General features: G+C 36.2%; 1 protein-coding gene across 10 annotated transcripts in view; it reads right to left on the reverse strand.

The window, feature by feature from the left end:
• The window catches only part of phldb1b (pleckstrin homology-like domain, family B, member 1b), a 57,472-nt gene extending 41,199 nt beyond the window's left edge, over positions 1-16,273 (reverse strand). For 9 of the 10 annotated variants that reach the window (XM_088427447.1, XM_088427439.1, XM_088427444.1 and 6 more), the window contains exons 1-4: positions 5,347-5,397; positions 3,451-3,552; positions 1,612-1,735; positions 376-546 (exon numbers count right to left, since the gene is read on the reverse strand). In XM_088427447.1, the coding sequence (XP_088283573.1) occupies positions 376-546; positions 1,612-1,735; positions 3,451-3,552; positions 5,347-5,382 (433 nt within the window). In that variant the 5' untranslated portion in view covers positions 5,383-5,397. Of the gene's footprint in view, positions 1-375; positions 547-1,611; positions 1,736-3,450; positions 3,553-5,346; positions 5,398-16,081 lie in introns of those variants that run through there. The other variant, XM_088427440.1, reaches the window with a different exon arrangement.
• Between the last annotated feature and the right edge of the window lie 8,011 nt (positions 16,274-24,284).

The raw sequence follows: 24,284 nt of genomic DNA on the forward strand, positions 1-24,284 counted from the left end.
AGTGAAAATATTTTTTCTCCTCTATATGAATGTAATGCTTATTAAAGTCATGCGACCCTTTAGTCAATAACAACTTAAATGAGATTTGCTGAACTAACACATCTTCTACGCATGTTAACCATAATGGCTTTTCTCTTCTAGTGAATGTAAGCCACATTAATGAAAATCAAATCAAGCAAAACAGTGATCATTTACAAAAACGGGGAGATGCTAAATGGGCTGTATAGACCAACCATAATGTCGCCCTCAACTGCACTTAGATAGCAATATACCAAAGGGTCAGGATGAAGGCGATTTTTTTTTTTTAAAACAAGACTCCAAAAAAATCTGATACTTGCAGTGTTGAAAGCAGCTTGCAGTAGAGCGAAGTCTTACCTTGGGACAAGCGGATTGGTTGTGTCACTTGAAGTCCATCAACAGCACACAGGTTCCCGCAGGGGTGTAGCATGATGACCCCTGACCGGTTTTCTATGTAGCAATGTTGAGCTTCCACCCCAGGGCCTTGGATGTTGATGTCCATAGGACCATGACCCACAGTTGTGCGGCCTGTGGCAAAGAAGGAAGCATTGTACTGAGTTGCTGGAGAAAATGTTTTTGGAGCACATACAATAGTATTGGGTAAATGAAGGAATTGCATATTTTTAGTTACATATACTCTGCATCTAATTCAGTATTGTATAGTAAGAAATGCGGCTAAAGAACCATAATTTTGTTGTTTTAGACACACCATGTGTTTATATTGGACATCTTTGTGTAACCGCTAAAGTCAGGGGTAGACTTATACTCGAGTTTTTGTATAATTCACCCAAATTGGAAAAAAAAATGGTTTAGAATGCTTGCTTCTTCTTTTAAAAATAATGCTGTAACAACATCAGCCAGCACAGGCTGCTGTTAGATACAACAGACATCAGCTGCGAAGAGCCAACTGATTTCCATCCTCTTGCTTGTCCCGTTATGGTAATTATTATAAGTAAAAGTAAGGCCAATATAAACATACACATCTGTGCGTCAAAACTCTGCTTATGTGGCTGATGGATCAATTTAAAACTTTAACCATTTATCGGACGCATCCATAATTTTGGCCTTCATTTTTAGAAAAAAAAAAGTATTTCTTATATTTGTGGAAATACAATCGCAAAGAAATGCACACAACAGGCACACAAATACATGCCTCAATGGATTAAAAAAAAAATACAGAGCACAAACTCTTTCATTCATTGAGTGGGGGTTTGAGTTTAATTCATACTATGTAGAATCATATGTTACTTGCAATCAACTGAAAGATTGCTGTATCAGTCCAATACAGAGAAAAGTAAGATTGCAGGGCTTTGACCTATAGCCTCGGAAAATGTCTCAGGTATGTGTCAAGAAACACACCCTGTTACCAGTCTGAATAGACACAGGCACATAAAGGGAAAGCAGGAGAGAGGCACGGAGGAAAAGTATTTTAATGAAAAAGGACAAGGCCAAAATGTTACCAATGCAGAAACCCGCCAGCAAACACAGAAAGAAATCTGATAAGCATTCCACTCAAGTATCTGACTGGTGTGTTAGGTAAAGGAGGAAATGACTTTCTGAAGGCAAGATAGGAAAAAAAAATAGCGTACTCACCCTCAGGCAGAGGCAGCAGAGTGATGGCGACACTCAAACGTCCACTTCCTAGGCTGACCAGATGTGGGCGCTCGGCCTGGAACTTCAGTCCCTTTCCGGTCTCGATCAGATCCAGAGGTGTGCTCTGTTGAGGAAGACCAATGTGAGAAACCTCTATAATTATAATTGTACATTCTTGATCATTTTAAAGGTAAATTTAATAACAAACACACAAAAAAGTAGCCGATAGTCTCTTGAAATGTCTTTTATGATATCCCATATCTTAGTGGTTCATCACCTGGTCTAATTTCAGCAAACATGGAAAATGATAGGCCATAAAATGATACAAAAGACACTCACAAATAATAACTGAGCACGCAAATAAATAAACGCAAATGTGATACTAATGTATGAAGAACATGTTTGTGGTATACATGGCATACTAATAAAAGATTCTTATTTGTCAATTGTTCTCATAATTGGCTAAAAGTGGTTAACCGTGAGCACAATGTCTTTTTACAGGCTTGCAAATGCATCACTAAAACATCCAGATTAAAAAAAAAAAAGTTTGCTCAATATGCACAGTAATTAAAATGGACCAGTGGTTCACAACTTTGTTTTCCACTGATGCACCACTTGAAATATGTTTCATGCTCAGTGCGGGGAAAAAAAACATAGTGCTGAGAGATCCATGTGTGAATTATTAAATTTCAGACTTCAATTTGTAGTGATATCTCTAGGGGCTGGGTGTAGGAGTCATCATAAGACATTTTAGCAATAGGTTTCTTCATGTTCCAATTAGTGTACTCTTAATTTGAAAAGAAAACTGCACTGTTCCTGTTTCAGCAAAAACATTTAATAAGATGTGTTAATAACTGCAGAAACCCTGTCAAAATATCACTTAATGTTGCAGGGCTTTCACACACTCAATTAATAGATAACCGCTCTCATTATTTACACATTTCTCGACACTAAAGAAAATTGGTCAATGAGTTGTATAGTTGGAGTCACTGTCATTACAAAAAAATCAAAAACATCTTTGGTCTCACTTCACTCTAGTCGGCACATTTCAGAGCACCACCCGTGTGTGGTCACTGACTTTGCCTGTGTGACCTGTTAAGATGTGATTAGAACCTGATTGTCACGGTGCTGGTGATAGAGTGAGATCATTCAAGCCTAAGAGGATTACTGAGACTTGGCAGGTTGGTGGCTGTTGCAGGAAAGGGGTTAAAGGAACACGCCTATTGTCTTATCCACAGCGTGCTGCTGCTCCCATGTGGTACACTATAAATGATCTTTTCTTTTGTGCTCGATTCAGCCACAATATGTTCTACTCCCTAATTTCAATACATTAGAGTAAAAATGTAATCATGATAGATGTATTTCTTCCCCTCTAATTACCAACATTAGTCTTTATTGTGTCAGTTCATTGTCTTCTAATATCTCATTCATCGGATTTTATTAAATAAGGAATGAATTAGGCTACATGGATGAGAATTAATGAAGTGTTCTTATCTCCATATTTTCAAGATGAATCATGTGCCTTTATCTATTCAAATGCCTCACTGTCAGCCGCTTTGAAAAGAAAGAAAAAGAATACGCGGGGAATAGGAAATGAGACATTCAATTTCAGGCGTCAACAAATTACTTGGTGGAAGTGTCCTGTCTTACAACATGCTGACTTACAGGATGTTGTCAGCGCACGTCCTTAACTGCTCTAACTGGCTGGCCACACGGCGTAATGGGATTCAGTCAGTTAAAATAGGAATAGAGATAATAGTGTACATGCATGAATGGAGATGTACAGTACTGAACTCTGAACTCACACTAAAAAATATATATACAGTATATATAACTCACCTTTAACATCTGACGGGTTTGTGTGCCACTTTCCGGCGCGTTCCTATTCAGGCGGTCCATATCCATCGAGATGTCTGAGACTCCCTGACTCACATGAATATCCTGAGTGAGGAAATGAAAGTTTATTTTTCATTACATGTTTTACTGTTTAGAAAATCTGAATTCAAAAGGAAACTCGAAAGCGTGACTTCTGTTTTGCATTATTGGGTCTTTTTGGGTTGCGAGACATATTGTATAACCACCTGTCTGAACGGATATGTTTATAATGGGAAATGCTTTCAATTCTCTAACAAATACAAGAATGCTGAAAGAAACATATTCATGGATCAATATTAGTATTAGTAATGGTATTCAGTGATATGACTGGACAAAGCCTCGATCTCAACCACATCAAACACATTGGGAAGAAGCTACAGTATAACAGATATTCAATATTGTAAGTCATCCAAGAAAAAGTGGAAACTTACTTTTTTTTTTCAAATGTGTTACACATTTGTGACCTGCTCTGGTAAAGTACACATGTCTGTGAATAAAGTAAAATTTTCATTCTCCTACATCCAAAGAGTTACATTTTTCATCTAAGTGCATAAATATAGGGATGATGCCCATTGTTTCTAACCAACAGCACTATCCAGAGGTGTCAAAGAAAAATCACAAGTGGTTAATGAGGCTTCATTTTCCCATCACTGCCACACCTCCTACCCCAGAAGCATGCAAAAATGACATTTCAATCTACAAAAAAAAAACTCTCCTTTTTTTAACCCCATCAATGTATCTTTATGAAATTTACGCTGAAGTCACTTTTAAAGAATCCAGCTTCAACAACATAAGGATTGACTATAAATCAATAAAAATATTAAAAAACTCACAGACAAATACAAAATATAAAAGCAAAAGGTCTTGTGCATATAAATTACCATAAAAGAATGGTACAAAACTGCTTAGCTGCAAGTCAACAATCTAAAAGTTTATAACTTTCAGACATTGCTTGTCCTGCGAAAAAAAAATCTACATACCAAAAAAAAAATAATAATAAATTCAAATAGTTTTATTGACAACTTGACTTTTTACCGTACGTGAATTTCCCTAATGAATTGCCTACTCTAGTGAGTTTAAAACGTGAACCAAGAATAGTATATGTTTTCATTGTCTTCATGTGTCATATTGCTATTTCAGTGTTTTGGGAAGTATTCGCACTTCTTGCTTCATCTCATCAGATGTGATTCATGCTGACAGGACACACGCACGCACACACTCATGCTCCATATGGTATAGGGTATTTAGCGGCATGTTCTTCTGGCCACCGAGGAGGTAACACGTCGACTCGTTTAAATCCCTTGTGCTAGGTCGCACATTGGCCTGTTCATTTGACTCCAATATGAAAACACATAGAAACTGACACGCTGTACAAAACCCCATTTTTCTCCATCACCGTATTTCCATAATGTCAGCATATAAAACGTGAGCATTCATAATCCTCTCTAGAGTACTTGTAAAATAGTGTTAGTCTGTTTGACGATGTGAGACAACAGTGATTTGTGGTTGAAACTGAGGAAGGTTAGAAAATTGATTGATACAAACAGTGAATGGGAGTACTGAATTTCCATGCCTGAAATGATGTGCGGCAACGTAGGAAAGTATGTTTCGAATGTTCTCTGCCCTCAAGATAACAAAACCCTGATGGAACATCAACATATTTCCTCTGCAGGCAGGCCCAAAATTCTGTTGAGTCAGCCTTGAAGCATTAATCTCAAAAGAAGTTTAAACGGTTCCATAAGATGAACTGCTTCATACAGGAAAAAATGGGAAAAGAGGGTAAAAAGGAAAAGAACATCATGGAAGCACTCAGGTTTCATATGATCCTAGTCATCTAGTCTATAGATAATACATAATTACCTTCTTCCAATTGTCCAGCAAATGCAATGCCGTCATAGATGACCCGTTGCCGGCTCAATCCTTTCTGTATGACCTCGATTCAACCGGACACTTGAAATTAAACTCAGTGCAAAGCAATGCTGCCCCTTTCCCACGAAGTTGAGATTGCTGGAAATGCCTCCTCTTTGTCTCAAAGTGTTATCACAGCAGTGTCCTCAAACTCTCGGGAGGTGGACCTGTTGCTGCTTGCTCCACTTTACTAAGACAACCTACATTCCTGGCTGGAAGCTTCAAAGACGACCGGAAGAAAGTGACATATGTGCGTGCGTGCGTGCGTGCGTGCGTGTGTGCGTGTGTGTGTGTGTGTGTGTGTGTGTGTGTGTGTGTGTGTGTGTGTGTGTGTGAAAAAGAAAGAGAGAGAGAGAGAGAGACTATTGCATAAAAAATGAAGTAAACAAAGTCAAGCAGCAAATCACAAAAGTCACCAACATAACAGGCTCATTTTGACTCATGTAAAAGGTGGAAAGCGGGGTGGCTTTTCTCGCTAATTCATCACATATGGATCGTACAATCAGCTGTCTTGAAGTAATGGATTACTTCAGTACCGAGTTAGCTAAAATAATCAATTATTTTGTACTTTACTAACTAAAGTAATCCATTAAATTTGTACTTAATCTATTGCAATAACTTAATTCTTACTAATAAAATTGTATATTCAATTATTTTGTACGTTACCAATTAACGTAATCAATTGCTTTAGTACTTTGTGTAACTGATTGCCTAGTTATTAATTATGTAAACCCTTTAGTATCTAAAGTAGTAAATTACTTTGTGTGCTAAAGTACTAAGGTGCTTTAAGGGACACTGTGAGATTTTCATTATGGACAGGAGGAGGTGCTTCATTTACCATTGTCCGTAGCTTAAACAAAGATGGCAGCCTCTGGAGAAGTTCCACTTCCCCATGTAATATAATATAATGATAACTAGTCTTACAGTTATATTTATAACATACTGTTGGTCGTTAAGAACACATTCATTTGCAAGTTTTTGAAATGTATAATCATTTAATTTATTCCTTTTTAATGGAAAACGGGCCAAATGCCTTTAGGTAATTAATTACCTTAGTACCCAATCATCTAAAAAAAATCAGTTACTTTAGTACATAGAGTAATGGATATCTTTGGTACTTTTAGTACCTAAATACTTTGTGTAATCAATTAATCAATCACTTTTGCAGTATTTGTGCCTATAGTAATCCATTACTTTAGTATTTAATCACCACTCAATTACTTCATTCTTCCTAATTCACATGCCCCTTTAGACCCTCTATTAGTAAACACACACACTCATATGTGAGTGTGTATACTGGATGGATGGATGGATGGATGGATGGATGGATGATGGATGGATGGATAGATAGATAGATAGATAGATAGATAGATAGATAGATAGATAGATAGATAGATAGATAGATAGATAGATAGATAGATAGATAGATAGATAGATAGATAGATAGATAGATAGATAGATAGATAGATAGATAGATAGAAGATTCTAGGATTGAATGGGCTCTTACAAACAATAAAAATATGTCTTTGGGATGAAATGAATTAATAATACATAAGACAATCATCAATTTAGTGCTATGTGGGAGGTTTGTTCCCACCAGAGCAAAGCTGTCGGCTCCCAAACTGTGGGAGTTGATTTCAACAGCTTGTCTCTCCCTCAGAAACCCTCCATCACAATATTCTTTTCTTTCTCTTTCACTCCATCTCTGCTCTCATGCCAGCCCAGAAAGCCTCACATTGTTCGCAGAGTCGGCCTGTTTCTCCTCTCATGCATGAGAAAACCTTTTTTTAATTTGGATTATGAAAGCGAGGGGGAGGCTCAGCGTTTTGCCGGAATGCAGCGGAGAAGAAGAAACGAGCGAAAGAAGGAGGATGCGCTGCCAACAATGTGGAAAGGCTGATCTGTGGATACAGCTGATACTGACAGGTTTGAAGCCAAAACAATTTTAGTGACAAAAAGACTAAAGTGCTAGTCAAACTACAGTCTCTACAGTTACTATGCACTTCACACGTGTTGCCTTTGATAAGGATGTTTCTAATTATCTGTGTTCTTGTTGAACTTGAAAAAAGTCTGGAATAAAAAAAATTAATTCGAACTGACTCAAGGCCAAGTCATCTCTCCTTTGGTTACAGTTTTATGTGGTTGGATGAAGTTGGACAGGAATATGTGACTTTTTCATTTCCGCTGCTGCTTCCACTTCCCATTCTATCATTGATTTTTTTTTTTCAATTCATTTTTCATATTCAAAAGGTTATGGGTTTTAAACTCTTTTTATTTTCTCTCCAGGCCCTGTGCTTTAAATATAATAGGTTCTGGCACTCACATTATTTGTCTGTTGCTAGGTAAATTAGACAATATTTTATAATAAATACATGTATAACATAGGAAAAAGCAAAGATGAATAAATTAATCAACAAATAAAATAATCAAATCTGCCTAGGTTTGAAATGTCTGAAAGCATTTGAATGCATCACACGTCTCGTGTGCTTCGCTGGACGACAACATTCCAGTAAATTGTGCTGGCGAGCTTGTACCATATCCTACAGTCTGATTTATATTTTTTAATTAAATGGGATACCAAAAAAATTTATCCAGGATGTCCTCTGCTTGTTCATAGCACATCAAGGTCAGGATGATAAGCGTTAACATTTGACCAAGTGAATTGCTTTTAGAGCAAAGCTCCCACATTAAAATTTGTTTTAAGAGAACCAAACTGGATGTCATCACAAGCAACATATTTAGTGCATAGATGGTTTTAAAAATAACAAACACACACAGAAACTCGTAATGTCTGTTGTTTTGTTTTAATTGGACAACGTGTCCGTTATGTTTCAAATAAATCGAAATTAGAGAAGAAATACGGCGCCAGTGAACAAAACGGAGACAAACAAATAAATTACCACTGGAATGGATGATGAGGGACAAACAGAACTGCAGTGCCTTGCCACAAAAATGTGTCATTCAAGGCACATTTTTGGTGGCCTTCTTGAACATCATATGACTGCGCTGGTTCTAGAAACGCAGCAGTAGATGGTTGCTCGCTGCTGTTTTGACCAAAATTATACATTGTTTTTAGAATGCAACCACCGATATGCAGTAAACATTATGTGAAGGTTGATCTACATAACCACACATGACTATATTATGTATGGTGGATATGGTGTCCATACAGTTCTTCTATTTAAAGTAAGAGTACAATGGATTTTTTTTGTTTTTATTTCCACCGCATCTTTAAACCACGACTGCCATCTAGAGGAGGTAAAAATATCAAACTGGTTCATGAGGCTTCATTATACAATCATTAGCATTTGCTATCTAGTGGGGTTCTCATTGAAGGCCTAGGTCCAAAACTCACAACGCACAACTGAAACCAAATCAGACAAAACACCCTCAGGAGTTAATCAGACACACAGGAAGCAACCAAAATTCCCGTTCCTCACTTTTTAAAGATTAATGTAGCATAATGGAAAACTAAACGTCTCTAATAGACATGCTAACCAGAGGAAGAGGATGATTTCTATCAACAAAAAAGCAATGTGCCACAGGCCATTGCGTGTGTCTGTTGTGTCATGCTAAATCAAATAAATAATTTTAATTGACACAGGAAATTTCACAGATAACATGAGAAGCATTTTCTAAAAGTAGTATTGGAAAGTGGAGGCACACAAGATATGAAACGAGCAGTGGTGGTCCCCCAGGGTCATAATCACAATAAATTATATATATATATATATATATATATATATATATATATATATATATATATATATATATATATATATATATATATATATATATATATATATATATATATATATATATATATATATATATATATATATATATATATATATATATATATATATATAAGTGAATGGGCTCATATAGTTAATAGATAGTTGTGATCAGATCAGATCAATCAGATCACAAGTTGGCGACAGTGAGGCCAGATAGAAGGCCTCACATTGAACGTGCCCTGTGATTGGATGGATTGGTTAGCAGCTATGCAGCTATGCAGACCAACCAAGCCACACGGTGCAACTTGGTTGAGCTGCGTTAACGGACATTAAAGCCAAAGTGCTATCTTTAATAGCATGGAATAACAAAACCATATACAAATCCAACGTTCAAAAGATTTATGAATATCTGTAGTCAGACGCACTCACTCTTGTGGCAACCTGACCACAAGTTGCCAAAAGAACTTAATTGATTTTTACAGACAATTAAATAGTTCAATATGTGTGTAAGTGTGTGTGTGTGTTTATAAATATCACACTCTTATCATAATTTCTTTTAATGTGATTTGTATGTACTCGTTTTTGTCTATGTTTGTCATTTCGTGTCACAATATCCACTAAAATAGCAATATTTTTGCGAAATATGTTTTTCCTCTATAGATTCATAGTTTTCCAGGTCATGGTAATCTGCAAGAGTCCAATAAAAAATTAAAATAATCAACTTCTGCTCATTTAATTAATTATGTTTTTTGTGCAAAAAAATGCCTTTATAGCATTATATTTATTTATGGATTCAACTTCCTTGTTTGTTAGTCCACTGTGTGATACACAGGATAAAGTCTGTGACAGAGGAAGAAGACGACTGTCACTAAATGTAGACTTCCTGTGGTGAGAACTGCCAGGGACGAATTTCCTGCCAGTGACACGCTTTGAGGTCAATGTCCATTGTGGGCAAGTGGTTACAAAACTAGGCTTCAGTTTTTGTCCAGATGTGTTTTTAAATTCTTTTGCTTCCTTTCAGCAAAGATGATAATAATTGACTGGAGCTCAGTAAAAAGTAATATAATAAGTGCACTCTGTGAAACAACGCAACACATTTTTGGATGATAAAATAAAAGATTTAAAACAGAGTGCTGTGCCATCCATGTTTAGCTTATTAAACCTTTGAACTATATTTGTATTTTATCACCAGACATTTTTTATTCAGAAATCCAGAAAACAGGTTATTTCTTTCTTGGTTGTCACTGATGACAACGCACACGCATAAAAGACTATTAATAAGCATAGAACATTTTGCATGAGGATCACAATTTAGTTGCTTCATGTTCCAATTAATTTGCTGTGAATTTGAAAATGAAATGAAATGAATGAAAATGAGCTGTTCTTGTCACAGCAATAAAAGGCATGAAATTACATTTGATTAGACATGCAAAAACCCTGTTAAAACACCCACGTCCCCACCGAAGCGCCATCATATACCCCCAAGGTACTTTGAGCCACATTTGAAAACCACTGGTCTAACTCTCAGAATTTTGTTTTGATGTTTTTGTAGTAAATAAAGGCATAACAAATGACTTTTCCAGTTCAAACTGTAGGTCAAATGATACAAATATGCATGCGTTGTTGATTACAGATTCAAATGATCCTTTTATGTGAATAAAAGTGTGAAAACTTTTCTTCTCTATGCTTCCCCTGCAATTTTCTGGCAACCAGTCCAGAATGCCTGGGATGAGCTCCAAGTCAACCACAAGCCGATGTGAGGATAAGCAGTATGGAAAATGGAGGGATGGATTTTCATATGCTTTTGGTTAAAGACCTAGATAATAATTTGTTTTTTATAATGACAATTTCCCAGTGTTTGTTTTTTGAAGCCTTAAACCGAGCACACTGACAGTCATTTAGTCTAAGTTCAGTGTGATTACACGCATGAAAGATGTGAGACAGTGGTGAGAATGAACTTTGTCAGCAACCCGATTCATTTGTGCACGTAAACACAATCAGGGTTTCAACCAAAGCCCAGAGAAGGAATAAACACAAAATCATTACATTCATGGGAGTGGTGCCACTGTCAACATCTTAACACACCAGCTGTTATGTCTCAAACACACACAGAATGCGCACATGTACACATACAAAAACGGCTGTGGCTAATCTGCTATATAAATGGAGCAATTACTACAGTCCACTTCTGCCCAATGCTAACTTGTGAAGAATTCAAAAATACCCTTCCTGAAAAGGTTTCTAATAGGCTGACCTGACAGCCGGCCTTTCTCACATGTAAAGGGACCGAAGAGTATGTGTAGGTGGTAAACCTGTTTTCACCTACTACTAATTCAAGCTGTGAAATAACCAGTTAGCGCATGTGAAACAAGCGGAGAACCAAGATGGTCTATCATTAGTAGATTGTGGTCTCTGACAAAGACGAAATTAGGGCTGATTGGCTCAGTGATAGAACTGTTGCTGTCAAAATTAAAATGACTTCATCTCAAAACTTCGACTTGACACTGAGCTAGTACCGTGACTCAATCTTTCTTTTTCCACCTCTACTCTCATGAGGTAGAACCAGTTGTAAAATATCAGGAAATGTGTCATGCTCACACATTGTTTATATGCTCATACAGTTTTACCATGACAACTTGTGTGTTTTTGTTTTTAGACCTAGTTTGTATGCCAAATTACTCCTTCAATATAAAAAGTATGCAAATACCATTTTATATAGACATTCTAATAACTAATTTTAAACCATTTAATGCAGTGTTTCTCAAATAGCAGGGCACGGGGGGTCAGCAAATTACCCCAGGGAAAATGCTTTGTTTTTGTAAATTATTGCAACAAAATGAGAGTTTTCATCTTTTTTTTCACACACTTTTATTTTTATGCACTTGTTTTTTTTTTTTTTTTCAGTTTTAGACTAGGCTGTAACACATGTTAACACTGTAAAAAAAATCATCAACAGTTGCGGAAAGTTGTTTTGTCAATGTTAAAAAGGATACAGATTTAAGTATATTTTTACAATTTTTATAGATAAATATAGATATACAGTAATATAATAATAAATATAGATTATAATATAGATAAAAAAATACAGATGGCACAAACAATGGGCTAAAATATACTATTAATTTCATCAAGAGCACTACAGCACCTTTATGACATGATGGCTGGTGTGTGCTACGTTATACGATTGTACGTTGACGTCATGCTACGCGCGTGTGCCCCCGTCTTGGCCATTGTCAATCCGGACGTGCCGAGGTAAAACGCTAAAATCGAATCAAATCTTGCCTAGGGTGCCCTATCGACCATGGTTAAATTCATATGCTCCAAAAGCCCATATCATATTTGTAAAGCCACATATTGTAAATGCAGCTATTAGCTATCATTAGGCGATAATGTTGTTGGTATACAATTGTACATGTATATATGTTCAAAAACTGTATCCAAAATGATATTCCATTCAAATGTATATTGAAGGACCAGGCCTGAACTACTTGACTAACCTGACAAAATCCTGAGGCACTGAGTGCATTAATAAGTAGGGGATGCTAAAAAAGAAGCCAGTCAACGTGTTACATTCCCTTCATCCACTCCACTGTTCACAAATCTAATCAAAAAATACTTTTTAAAAATGATCTGCTAATTATGTAAGCATATAAATTGACTTCACTTGTCTTGCGATGACTTGACAACAGCTTTCCCTCATACAAAAAAAAAATCAGCTCGCTTGTGTTCTTTCACTTACCCTAGTCCCTTCTTTACACGGCTTTGAGCTCATCCTGGGTTTAGTTCACCCACCCAGTATCCATATTTAGCCCTGTAAGAGTCCCTCCAGCTTTGTCAGATGCAGGATTGAACATTGTTGGCAGTAAACTATATGAAAGAAGGAGGGAATGGAGTGGAGGTGGGAGCATGAGCGGGGCGGGGAAACAATGCTGAGAGGGAGGCAGCGTGGGATATCCTTTTGAGTCATGGAAAGTGATCCAAGGAGCACACTTGCTCACAGACTCTTCTCTGTGTCTTGACATTCAGCCCAAAGATACTGGGTGGATACTAGTCAGCCCCTGGAAACACTTACTCAATACTTCTTTGAGGGAATATCAGGATGGACGCTCACTTGTTCTGTTTTCAGCACTTCCTGCCCATGGTGATAAAAGCCACACCTCAGCAGTTTGCACATGCCTCAAAATAAATTTGACATCATACTTAAGCACTCTCACATCACATTGACCAACTTGTGGAAGCAAGCGGTAACAAAACATGTTTTCTTTATTAAGGTTCCTATACTAACATGTTGCAGACTCTATTTACAGTTTTAAGAGTCATAAGCATAATTCATACCAAATAAAAGTATCCCTTTTTTGGTCATTTACTCTATTACACACTTTGAGTGACAATGTGGTTAAGCAAAACGTAGTAGAAATGCTTACATGAAGCCTCATGAAGCACTTATGATATTTTTTGCTTCTCTAGATGGCACTCTGTGTTTGAAGATGCAGTTCAAAATCATCACACTAGCTTTTATCTTTAAACCAAGCGCACCATCTAGTGGATTAAAAATAAAACAGTCACAGGTGGTTCATGAGGCTTCATTTTACCATCATTAAATTTTAGATGTCTTTCATTGCATTTGTATTTTTTTAATAACTTAGAATTTACTTACTTTTTGTTTGACATGAGTTACAATATTCTAAAAGAAAATTATTATTATTTCTTTACAACCTTTTTGGCTCCTCTATTCACAACTCATTGAGAGTTGTTGATGATTGCGTCGAGATAAAAATCAAAGTACTTAATCATTCTTTTTAAGTCCTTTCAAATTTTGGGAATAGCAAAGATCTGATACATAAGAAACACAGAAGGCAGAATGCTGAAGGAAAACAAGATGACTCTCCAGAATGTTTTTTTTTTTCAATGGATGAACAAAACTGCAAATGAGCAAAATATGTGGTGAAGTGTCTGGGAGTGATTATTTTCTTGTGGGGTGCTTGGCCAAAGATTTTCTGAAGATATTGTGATGACAAAACCAATATGAAGGAATGAGGGGACATTAACTCTGGAGTTGTGTGCCTCCAAGCTTAAAAGATCACATTGATAACGTGTTCACATTATTTAATGTGCCGCTTGTCACATTCGTGCACTGGCCATAACATACACAACGTTTATATATATATATATATATATATATATATATATATATATATATATATATATATATATATATATATATATATATATATATATATATATATATATATATAGTTGGCTACAGACATTAGTAAGCTTTAAAACTTCCTTCCACTTTCATTTAATGTATGCTTACAGAAAACGACTCCATAGTTGTATTTCATAACAAATTACTACATGAAAACTTCATTTCTGAGGGCTCCAAAGTCTGATCCTTTTAAGGATGTTAATTAGTGACCATAGAAATGTCCACACAACCAAAGGTGCATCAAGGATCCAGCACAAAAGAAAGGTGAGTCCGAATGGGTTATAGAGTGCCAGTGTACTGGCTCAATGACGCTTGTAACACAATGAAGTCACGTAACAAATAATTTATTATCAGCAGTTGGAGAGTTGCCACCGTCTGGGAACTTGGCACAGTCAAATTCTTTGGCAGGAATGTGAAAAAATAGGTCTTTGCTCTGCTGTAATCAGGGCCCCATGTACAGTAACAAACAGCCATACACCAGTGAGTATTCTTCCAAAAAAATGTTTTATACACAGAAGTAAAAAGGTCCTCTGCTTATAAAACACTATCGCGAGACTGCTAACACATTTCATCTAGTTAAGATAATCCAATAGGATGACTGAATTATTCACTACACTTTATCCGACGGGACTTTTGGAGATAATCACTGATCAGCAAGTTAAGGAAAATATGATGCACCAGTCAATGTAAACACCTTGTTTATTTACTATACAGTCAAGCAAATCTATCTAAGGGGGATTGGGGAGGAATTCCATTTTCTCGCAACAGATATTTACCAGACAAAATTAACGAATTAAACTCAAACGTCACTGTGAGAAAGATTGTGTCCAAAGCCTCTATATCTTGTGTCAAAGCAGTGATGAGAAAATGAAGCCTCGTGGACAACTATTGATATATTGTTTGCTCCTCTAGATGGCGCTCATGGTTTAAGATGCAGTTGGAATTAATACATCTCCATTGTACTAGCATTTATTTTCAAACCAAGCGTGCCATCTTCAAATCTAAATGCCTGATACTGCTTGATACTATCAAGCAGTGATGCGTAAATGAAGCCTCATGAAACTACTTTTGATATACAGTTTTTTTTTTTTTGCTCTTCTAGATGACACACATGATTTTAAGATACAGTAAAAGTGAAATACATTTCACTTCAGTAGCCTTTATCATATAAACAGTGGCACAACCTTGAAAAGTAAAAAAAATAACACAAGTGTATCACGAAGCTTCAATTTCCCATTACTAGTATCAACACTAACCACACGACCATGCCAAAGCCCGTCTTATTTTCATCATCAGAATTTATATCTCTTCTTCTATAATGGATGGATGGATGGATGGATGGATGGATGGATGGATGGATGGATGGATGGATAGATAGATAGATAGATAGATAGATAGATAGATAGATAGATAGATAGATAGATAGATAGATAGATAGATAGATAGATAGATAGATAGATAGATAGATAGATAGATAGATAGATAGATAGATAGATAGATAGATAGATAGATAGATAGATAGATAGATAGATAGATTGACTAAATTTTTATACCCTCCCCAAAAAAAGAAAACAAAATCTCAACCATTACACAAGTTCAAAGGGTTTAACAGAAAGACTCTTCTGGAGAAGATTAGCTTGAACTGTTGTGTCTGGACTGCTGATAAACTAAGTACACACTTAGTCCTTGAGGGAAGCAAAAATCTATCATTGGTTTTCTGTGTCAACGGCGTCAACTTTACCTGATGAAGAAGACAGATGATGAACAGATGCTAGATGAACACGTCACAACGCAGTTGGGAGTCAAAAATGTAGCTGATATCACAAAGTTATAGAAATAAAATCATCTGAGACCCCAAAAGAAGATTTTTAAAGCATGTGCGTTTCCCCTCGCCTGTCATCAGGTTTACTTCATTCACACACATCGATACACACGCACACCGTCTGTTGCTGTCAAAACACCAACTATTCTAAAGCCATGTGGCCGTCGCATTGCTGACACACACAGTCTAGCTGCTGCTGCTCTTAGTCTCCTCCCTCTCAATCTATTGCTTTCCATTTGCTCTGTCACATACACACACACACACAAATTCATGAATATATGGAGACTCAGCTCTCCCAGTTTTCCTGTTCGGTTCGCCTCGCCCCAAAATTGGGACACAAGGCACTCATTCTTCTGTATAAAGAGGCCCTGTGTCCGTTAAGAAAAAAATATCCTCCAACTGGAACTCCTGTGTGAGGTAAGTTCATATAACAAATCAGTAACTTACAGTCTCAGGCATGAAAACATGGCTCAATTCTGCTCAGACTGGAGGTTTTTTTTCTTTGTTTTATCTCTCAGGCTCTGGTGGTGAACGTCAGAGGAGCTCCATCTATTCTGTCCTTCAATAACTTGCAGCTATTGTTTACTTCCTGCGGCCAACAAAACTGCCAGCACTATTCCACGCAATTCCAAAATAAAGTAAAGCAAAGTAAAGCAAAATATAATGTTGCGCTGCACTTTTCATGGTTCGCAAAAGCGCATTGAACAGTGCAATAATCAAGCAAATCACATTTCATGTATTAGAGCAGTGGTTCAATTTAAAAAAAAAACATACAAAAATCCTTTATTGAATAATTATTGAATTAAATAAATTTCAGGAAAATTAAAGTTCATAAAACCCAGATTTTTCATCCCATACTAGAAGATTTCATGTTAGAAACTTGACACATGCCACCTATTAAGTTAATGATTTATTTTTGTGAACAGATCTCTACTATGGTCACAAAAGAGGACACTTTAAGTTGAATAATTTTCTGTGAACAAATATTTATTTTAAATTGTTTCATTTTGAGTACAGGTCCCACGCTTGATGTTGATTATTTTTTGTGGGCAAATATTTATTAAGAATTAAGTTAAGGATTTATTTTTGTGAACAAATCTCTACTGTGATCACAAAAGACGGCACTTTATGTTTAAAATTTTTCTGTTTATTCATATATTTTTTTTATTATGATTTCTCTTGAGAACAAGTTTCAAGCTTTATGTTGATTATGTTTTGTGGGCAAATATTTATTAATAATTAAGTTAATGATTTATTTTTGTGAACACATCTCTACTGTGATCCCAAAAGATGACGCTTCATGTTTAAAATCTTTCTGTGTACAAATATTTATTCATAAGGATTTATTTTTTAGAGTAAATCTGACACTTTATATTGATTATTTTTTGTGGGGAAACATTTATTAATAATTAAGTTATTTCTTTTTAATAACAGATCTTCTTTATGATCCAAACAATGACACATAATGTTGATTAGTTTGTTGGCTAAAAACACTGAAAAAAAAAGGTTGAGAACTTGGCCCACAATGGTGTGATTGGGTGCTTGTATCTGTATCAAATTCAAAAATAATATTTTGGGCTATTTTAGTCCACCCTCGTCAGAATAAACCAAAATAGAAAGTGCGCTAGTGTTTCCTCTATTTTGACCAAACTGCACATTTGACTCACCGCAATGCGCTGACGTCCGTGGCTGTTACTTGCATAAAAAGCCATGAATTATACGCTTACATGCTTAACATTCCTTTGAGAGTGGGCGGGTTTTAGGTTTAAGCAAACACATCCACGTTGCACTGAGATCACACAGCTGCAGCCGAAACGACCCCCGCGGACTGAACGACCATGAAAAAGATCCAAAACAATCTAGATCTTCAAGGTCAAACCCCATCGGTTCCGCTTCCATGGTTGACCTCCTTTTCATCCTGAACCATTTCCACAGGAAATAAAAATAACCCCAATATATGTGAGGTTCAAACTGCCGCTATCATAAAACAGAAAATCGCCTGGCATCGTAATTCACATTTTTAAGAAACACAAGACCAGCAAGGTATTAATTAGTGAGGCTCCAGGTAGCTTCAAACCTCTGCGGACTTGTGAGGTAAAGTCCTCATTTTAATGTGAATACAGCTATTTAGACTTTGCATAAAGCGACATGTGAGACATCAAACACTTTTCATCTTTAATGAAAAACATATTTGGTTGCGCTCCCCTCCTAGCAGCTCCTCAACCGCACCCACGCAGCCAATCAAATCCTAGCGCCTTCACTGAGATATGCAAAGTTGCATAACCTGAGGGCAGATCACAAGGAAGCGCTCATTTTAGGCCATCAAAGGCCCGAACGTCTACTGATATGATAGCTTGCGATTAGACTGGAAAATATCACTTGGACGATATCAATCGAATCAGCCGACAGAGGAATAAAGAAGTTAACCACCGGAGGAAAATTAGTAATCATGTGTATTTATTTTACTATGTTTTTGCATTTGATGAGTGGGGAATCAGACTCCCACGTTTGGCCAACTCCATCCCTACCTAACCGAGGAGCCTACAGGCTATTGAGCAGGAAGTGGCAGCTCTGGAATGGGGCCCACAAATGCATGTGCCACACCAGAGAGATGTTTTAATCCAACAATGGCTTCCAAGTCAGCTTTTATGTCACACTCTGTCATTCAACTTTAAATGAAGCTACAATTATTTTTAGGTTATTTTCTGTTTTGGGGTGGATGGTAAAGCTGGTTAATGATGTTTAGATGTCAGATGGAAGAACACTAGCGTCACCTAGTGTCAAATTCTACATTCTGCAGAGACTCGTTCCAGAGTTTTCTTATTTTGCGACCCCCCCCCATCCCACCACACACATATACCAAACACGCACACACACAACGTCGAATAATTCATGAAAATGATAGAAAAACGTTCGCTTTCTGAGTAAACTCAACTTTACACAACAATCATAGTGTATGAACCAGCTTTTTATTTTAATTCTGTTGGTATGTCAATTTTTTACACACACAATTTCAGTTATTATTGAGTTTGTTAGTCAAAATAATATGTCAGGGTAAAACAACGAAACAGGGTTCTGTTACATATATTATATAATAATATAAAAAGATACTTGTAACTACTGTCAGTCAGACTTTTGACATTCTCACTGGTGAGCGCATGAGTGAGGCAATCAAAATATGATCAAATATATTTAGATATCGTAGTAAATGTGCAAAAAAAATTGTAAGCAGATCTACCTTTTAATGAAAATGTGTCATCCAACTTCGTCTACTCCTTTCTAATCAGAAAAGAAAAGTTTGCTTTGATTGTTTGCCAAAATCAAGCAATGAATTACAATACTTTTTTTAAAGACCAAATTTCATGTTACTTTATTGTTTTACTGTAACATATTTCAAAAGTTTAGCCTTAATGGATGATTTTGAGACATTATCTAACGTGAATTTCGGACTATAACCCGCTACTTTTTTGTGACGCTTTAACCCTACATTTTATAGTCCAGTGGGACATAACTGCTGGTTTTTTTAATGACAAGCTCCTTGAAAAAAAGAAAGAACAAAGAATACCTATCAAAGTCTTAATTTTGAGTTTAAACTACTATTTAACTTGCCACTAGCAGGCACTGCACCAGTAAATGCAAACAGGGATGTTACTGTTATGTTGGTGCAGTATTCTAACAATCTCAGTGTGTCCGTGTAATGTTGAAATTATGTTGGTGATGCTCTTCTTTTAAATGTGCAGGCATGTTCAGTATGTAATGAAAATTTGAGAAGAAAGTTTTAAATAAAAACAAAAATTTAAAAAACTTCCATCTTTCTGCTTAAATGTCTGATGTTCCGGCCTGCGGTTTGTATGTGACAAAATTGAGTTTTCTGTTGCATTTTCGATAGTGCATCTTACACTAAGCCTGAAAAATACGGTAATATGATCATTTTACTCCCTGCTTTTCTTAAAATTAATTAAAAAAAAAAAACATAATAAAACAAATGGTGCATTATTCAAAAATGTTGACCCCTTGACTTGTCCGCCACTTGTCCGAAAATTGATAAAATATTTTTTAAATTTTAAAATATTCATTTTATTACCAATTTGTGTGTTTGAAAAAATGACTTCACTGTTCCCTCAGAACTCTTCACTAACTATTCCTCACTGGTTTCTTCACAGAAATAGTTTGGACACCGATGACACTGTATGAAATGAACTAAAGGTGAATGTTGGCAGACAGAATGTCACGGGGCAGCGTGAGAAGAAAAAGCTGCAAGAAAGCATTTAGATGGAAAGTCTTCTTGTTGCTGTTTGAACGGTTACTGAAAGCAAATTCCACACAGGCATACAGAATTTTCGCCTCGTAGGTTGACGATTTTCTCACATACTTTTCGCCCGACAAATGCTTCCAAGATATGTTTTAGGATGATTTTATTTGACTGCACAAAACAATTTAGAATTAACTGGCTTGTGTTAAACTTGCATTGTTGTCCTACATATAATGTTGCAATAATTTTGTTTACATTTTTCACAAAACATTCAGTTTCTTATGATCTTTAAATGCTTTTTTTTTTTCACCAGATAAGAGGGTCTTTCCTTTCATCCAAAATGCTTAAAAAAAACAGTACCAATTTTTTCCTTCCTTAGATAATTTCCTTTGATAGGCTCATTTGTGAAATTAATTATTGGTATCATTGATCTAAACAGACCAAAAATGTAATTCTTTTTTTATCTTGTTTTGCAAATGTGTAACACTTTTGAAGGAATGATGTCATGTTTCGCTTTTTTAGAATAACTTCCTCTAGTATTAACAATTCAGGCAGGATGATGATGTCTGTCTGTTAAATTGTAGTTTATTACGAATGTGTTTGATGGGGTTGAGATTAGGGTTTTTGTCAAGTAATTAAAAAAAATGTCCCCAGTACACTGACAACTACTGTAGTCGCTGTGTCTGTATCACATGCAGTAAGCAACTGCTACAAAAAATAGATGTTTTGCGATGATGGGAAAATGAAGCCTCATGAAGCACTTGTGATTTTTTTTTATCTCCTCTGCTTTTGGTTTGAAGATAAAGGCTAGTGGACATGGAAAGATTACCAATTCACCTTTTAACACTTGTGCGGTATTTTGCTCAATCATTTGATCTTTACATCAAGACTATTTCACATCAAAGGGAAAGCATTGAAAAAAGACACTGGGGAGCTGAAATTTCACCCAGATATTAAATTTCAACATAGCTCGGCCGCTTACCAGGAGTGTGCCATCCCTTAGCTCAAATATTGTGAGAATGATGTGGAAAACAATGACCCAGAAGTTGTGGAAACTACTGCAAATGGGTTAAACCAAGAGTGCCATCTAGAGGGGCAAAATAATATCACAAGAGGCTTCACGAGGCTTCATTTACTCATCACAAATTAGGGTAGCTGCCATTATCTCTCATTCTCCCTATGTGATGCACAACTTGGGAAAAGGGTCACCTCTGAGTGTAGGACGGGAACAGCTGACAACAACAGGTGAAAGTGGAACTGATGCAGAATAACATCAACGTCAGCTCGTGTTTTTTCCCGTGCCCTCAGATTTTTAGATTGTAGCTCTCTTAACAAAACTTAATGGCCCGCATCGCAAGAGCCTAGTGGTAATAAATCACTCATTCTTGTCCCAGCTGTGAAACCCCTGTGGCGGTAATCTATCAAATCCATCATGACTGTACCTCTAAAGTATTTCTTTTGAAAAGTCTCACACACACTGTATATACAATGATAATACAAAGACAACATTTATGCATGTTTTTTTTTCATGTACACCACATATCAAATGAATATAAACTATGAGGGTGCATACTTTTCCTTTTTTTTCACTTTTTTTCCTGAGACACTAACAACAACAGTAATTGAGAGGGAACCAAATGTCGAAATAACAAAGAGCAGCAAAGTGGAGATGGATAAGCTAATGTTAAAAGTATGGATGGATGGGAGTCAGATGTTGTTTGTTGGTAAATGAAAACTAAGTAAATATGCTACAATAACTGAACAACAGTATACAGAAGTATTGACAATGATAGTTTAAGTCTATCAAAATGAAGAATGATAAAATACCCAATATGTACAGTGTTATGAAACATCTATTGTTAAACACGATTTGAATGTGTATTCGTATCTCAGTTACCATAAAACTTCAAGTTACAAATATATTTTTACAATAAGGTGTTCCAAGATTAATATTGCATATTGCAATCCCCAATTTTGAATATTTTGGAGCAGGCATTTTGCTGCTTGTTTTCTACTGAAAATGTCATTATTGTTGGTCAGAGCCCAGATAGGTAAAAACAATCACGGCTCACCTGTTTTCTTAGTTTGGTAATGCAACATTCACAAGCTGAACCACGATTTGTGACAGCAAATGCCAAAATGGCCGCCCACTGAGATGGCTATGAGGTGGATTTTGTTGCCTAATTGTTCTTCCGTTACTGCAACAATAATAAGACTGTTATATAAAGACTTGTGGGGGTGCAGAGAACATATTTTTGAAGAGAACGTTTTTTTAATTGACTTCCCCTTAAGAAAATTTGAAAACAATCAAATAATCAAAGGTGCTAACCAGTTTATGCTATTTATCGTATATATGACTCCAGAAAGTATGAATATTTATCTCTGAGCATTCACAGTTACAATAAAGCTACACAGTATGTAGGTACAAGCAAATGTGAGAAGAGTGTGGTTGTGTGCTTCTTAGAATAAATCTTTGATTAGTCGCGGAAAATCGTTCTGAGTCAGGAGCTACGTGAACTCTTGTTCCTGTCCCTGCGCTCAGCTGTAATTATCGCCTTAGTGTCATTGGCCAGATGGAGCGTTTTTTTCTCTTTGAACTGCAGTGCCAGCAGGACCTCTAATGAAGAGCCAACAAGCACCAAGTCAGCTCCGCTCGGTCGCATTCTACGCTTTTCCCGAGGTTACCGAAGCTTGTGACTTACAAGAGGATTAAGATCTTTAGCGTGGACCATAAGCTCTCTTTTAAACAGTTTTTACTGACCCCTGATTTCAAAACTATTTTAGTGTGAGATAAACTTAAAAATGTATTAGTCTTTATTTCCCAATGGCAGAAACTATAGCGACAATGAGTTTGACACCCCTGTAAGATGAAAATGGCCCAAAAATGGTCAAAACACTGCAAAAAGTGTTAAATCAAGAGTGCCATCTAGAGGAGAAAAATAATATCACAAGTGGCTCACGAGGCTTGATATTTTTTGTATACATTGTCCCGTTTAGAGTAGCTGCCATTAAATGGTCCGAAAGTGGTCAAAATACTGCACAGGAGTGAATGACGAAGGTCATTTTCACAGAAATGCATTCGATTTTTACTGCATCTTTAAACCATGAGTGCTATCTAGAGTAGTGGTTCTCAAATGGAGGTACGGGTACCCCGGGGGTACATGAAGGAACTCCAGGGGGTATGTGAGATTTTAAATAAAACAAACAAACATGCAAATTTCTTTAAAAATAATCATTGAATTAGGTTATTCAATTTAATTATTTTAAAAACACAGATTCTCTCCCATACTAGAACAGTTTGACCCATCTTGTCACGTGCCACCTCTCGTTACCTGTCAAGTTAATGATTTCTTTTTGTGAACACATCTCTAATGTAATCCCCAAAGAGGACACTGAATATTTATCTGTGAACAAATATTAATTCATCATAATTTCTTTTTGAGAACAGGTTAGACACTTTGTTAATTGTTTGGTGGACAACTATTAATTAATACTGTAATAAATTGATTTCTGTGAACAGATCTCTACTGTATTCCCAAAACAGGATGCTTTACGTTTAATATTTTTCTGTGGACAAATATTTATTTAAAATTATTTCTTTTTGGGAACAGGTCCCACACTTTGTTATCTTTTGCGATAAATATGAATTCATAATTTAGTTATTACTACTAATACTACTAATACTACTAATGCAGTCTCGTCCGAGTAAATGTTCCTACAATTATTTATCCACACTATTGACAGAAACCATGTTGATCTGGACAACCAGAAAGATCATGAGCATTCTCCTACCTTGAATCGCACCTTCTTCAGCATCATCACAGAATCCAAGAGAGTAGCCGATGCTACCGAACTTTCCAACAGAAATGG

This window comes from Hippichthys cyanospilos, chromosome 11 (assembly GCF_059441005.1).
Source record: "Hippichthys cyanospilos isolate Australia breed blue-spotted pipefish chromosome 11, RoL_Hcya_1.0, whole genome shotgun sequence".
NCBI lineage: Eukaryota > Metazoa > Chordata > Actinopteri > Syngnathiformes > Syngnathidae > Hippichthys > Hippichthys cyanospilos.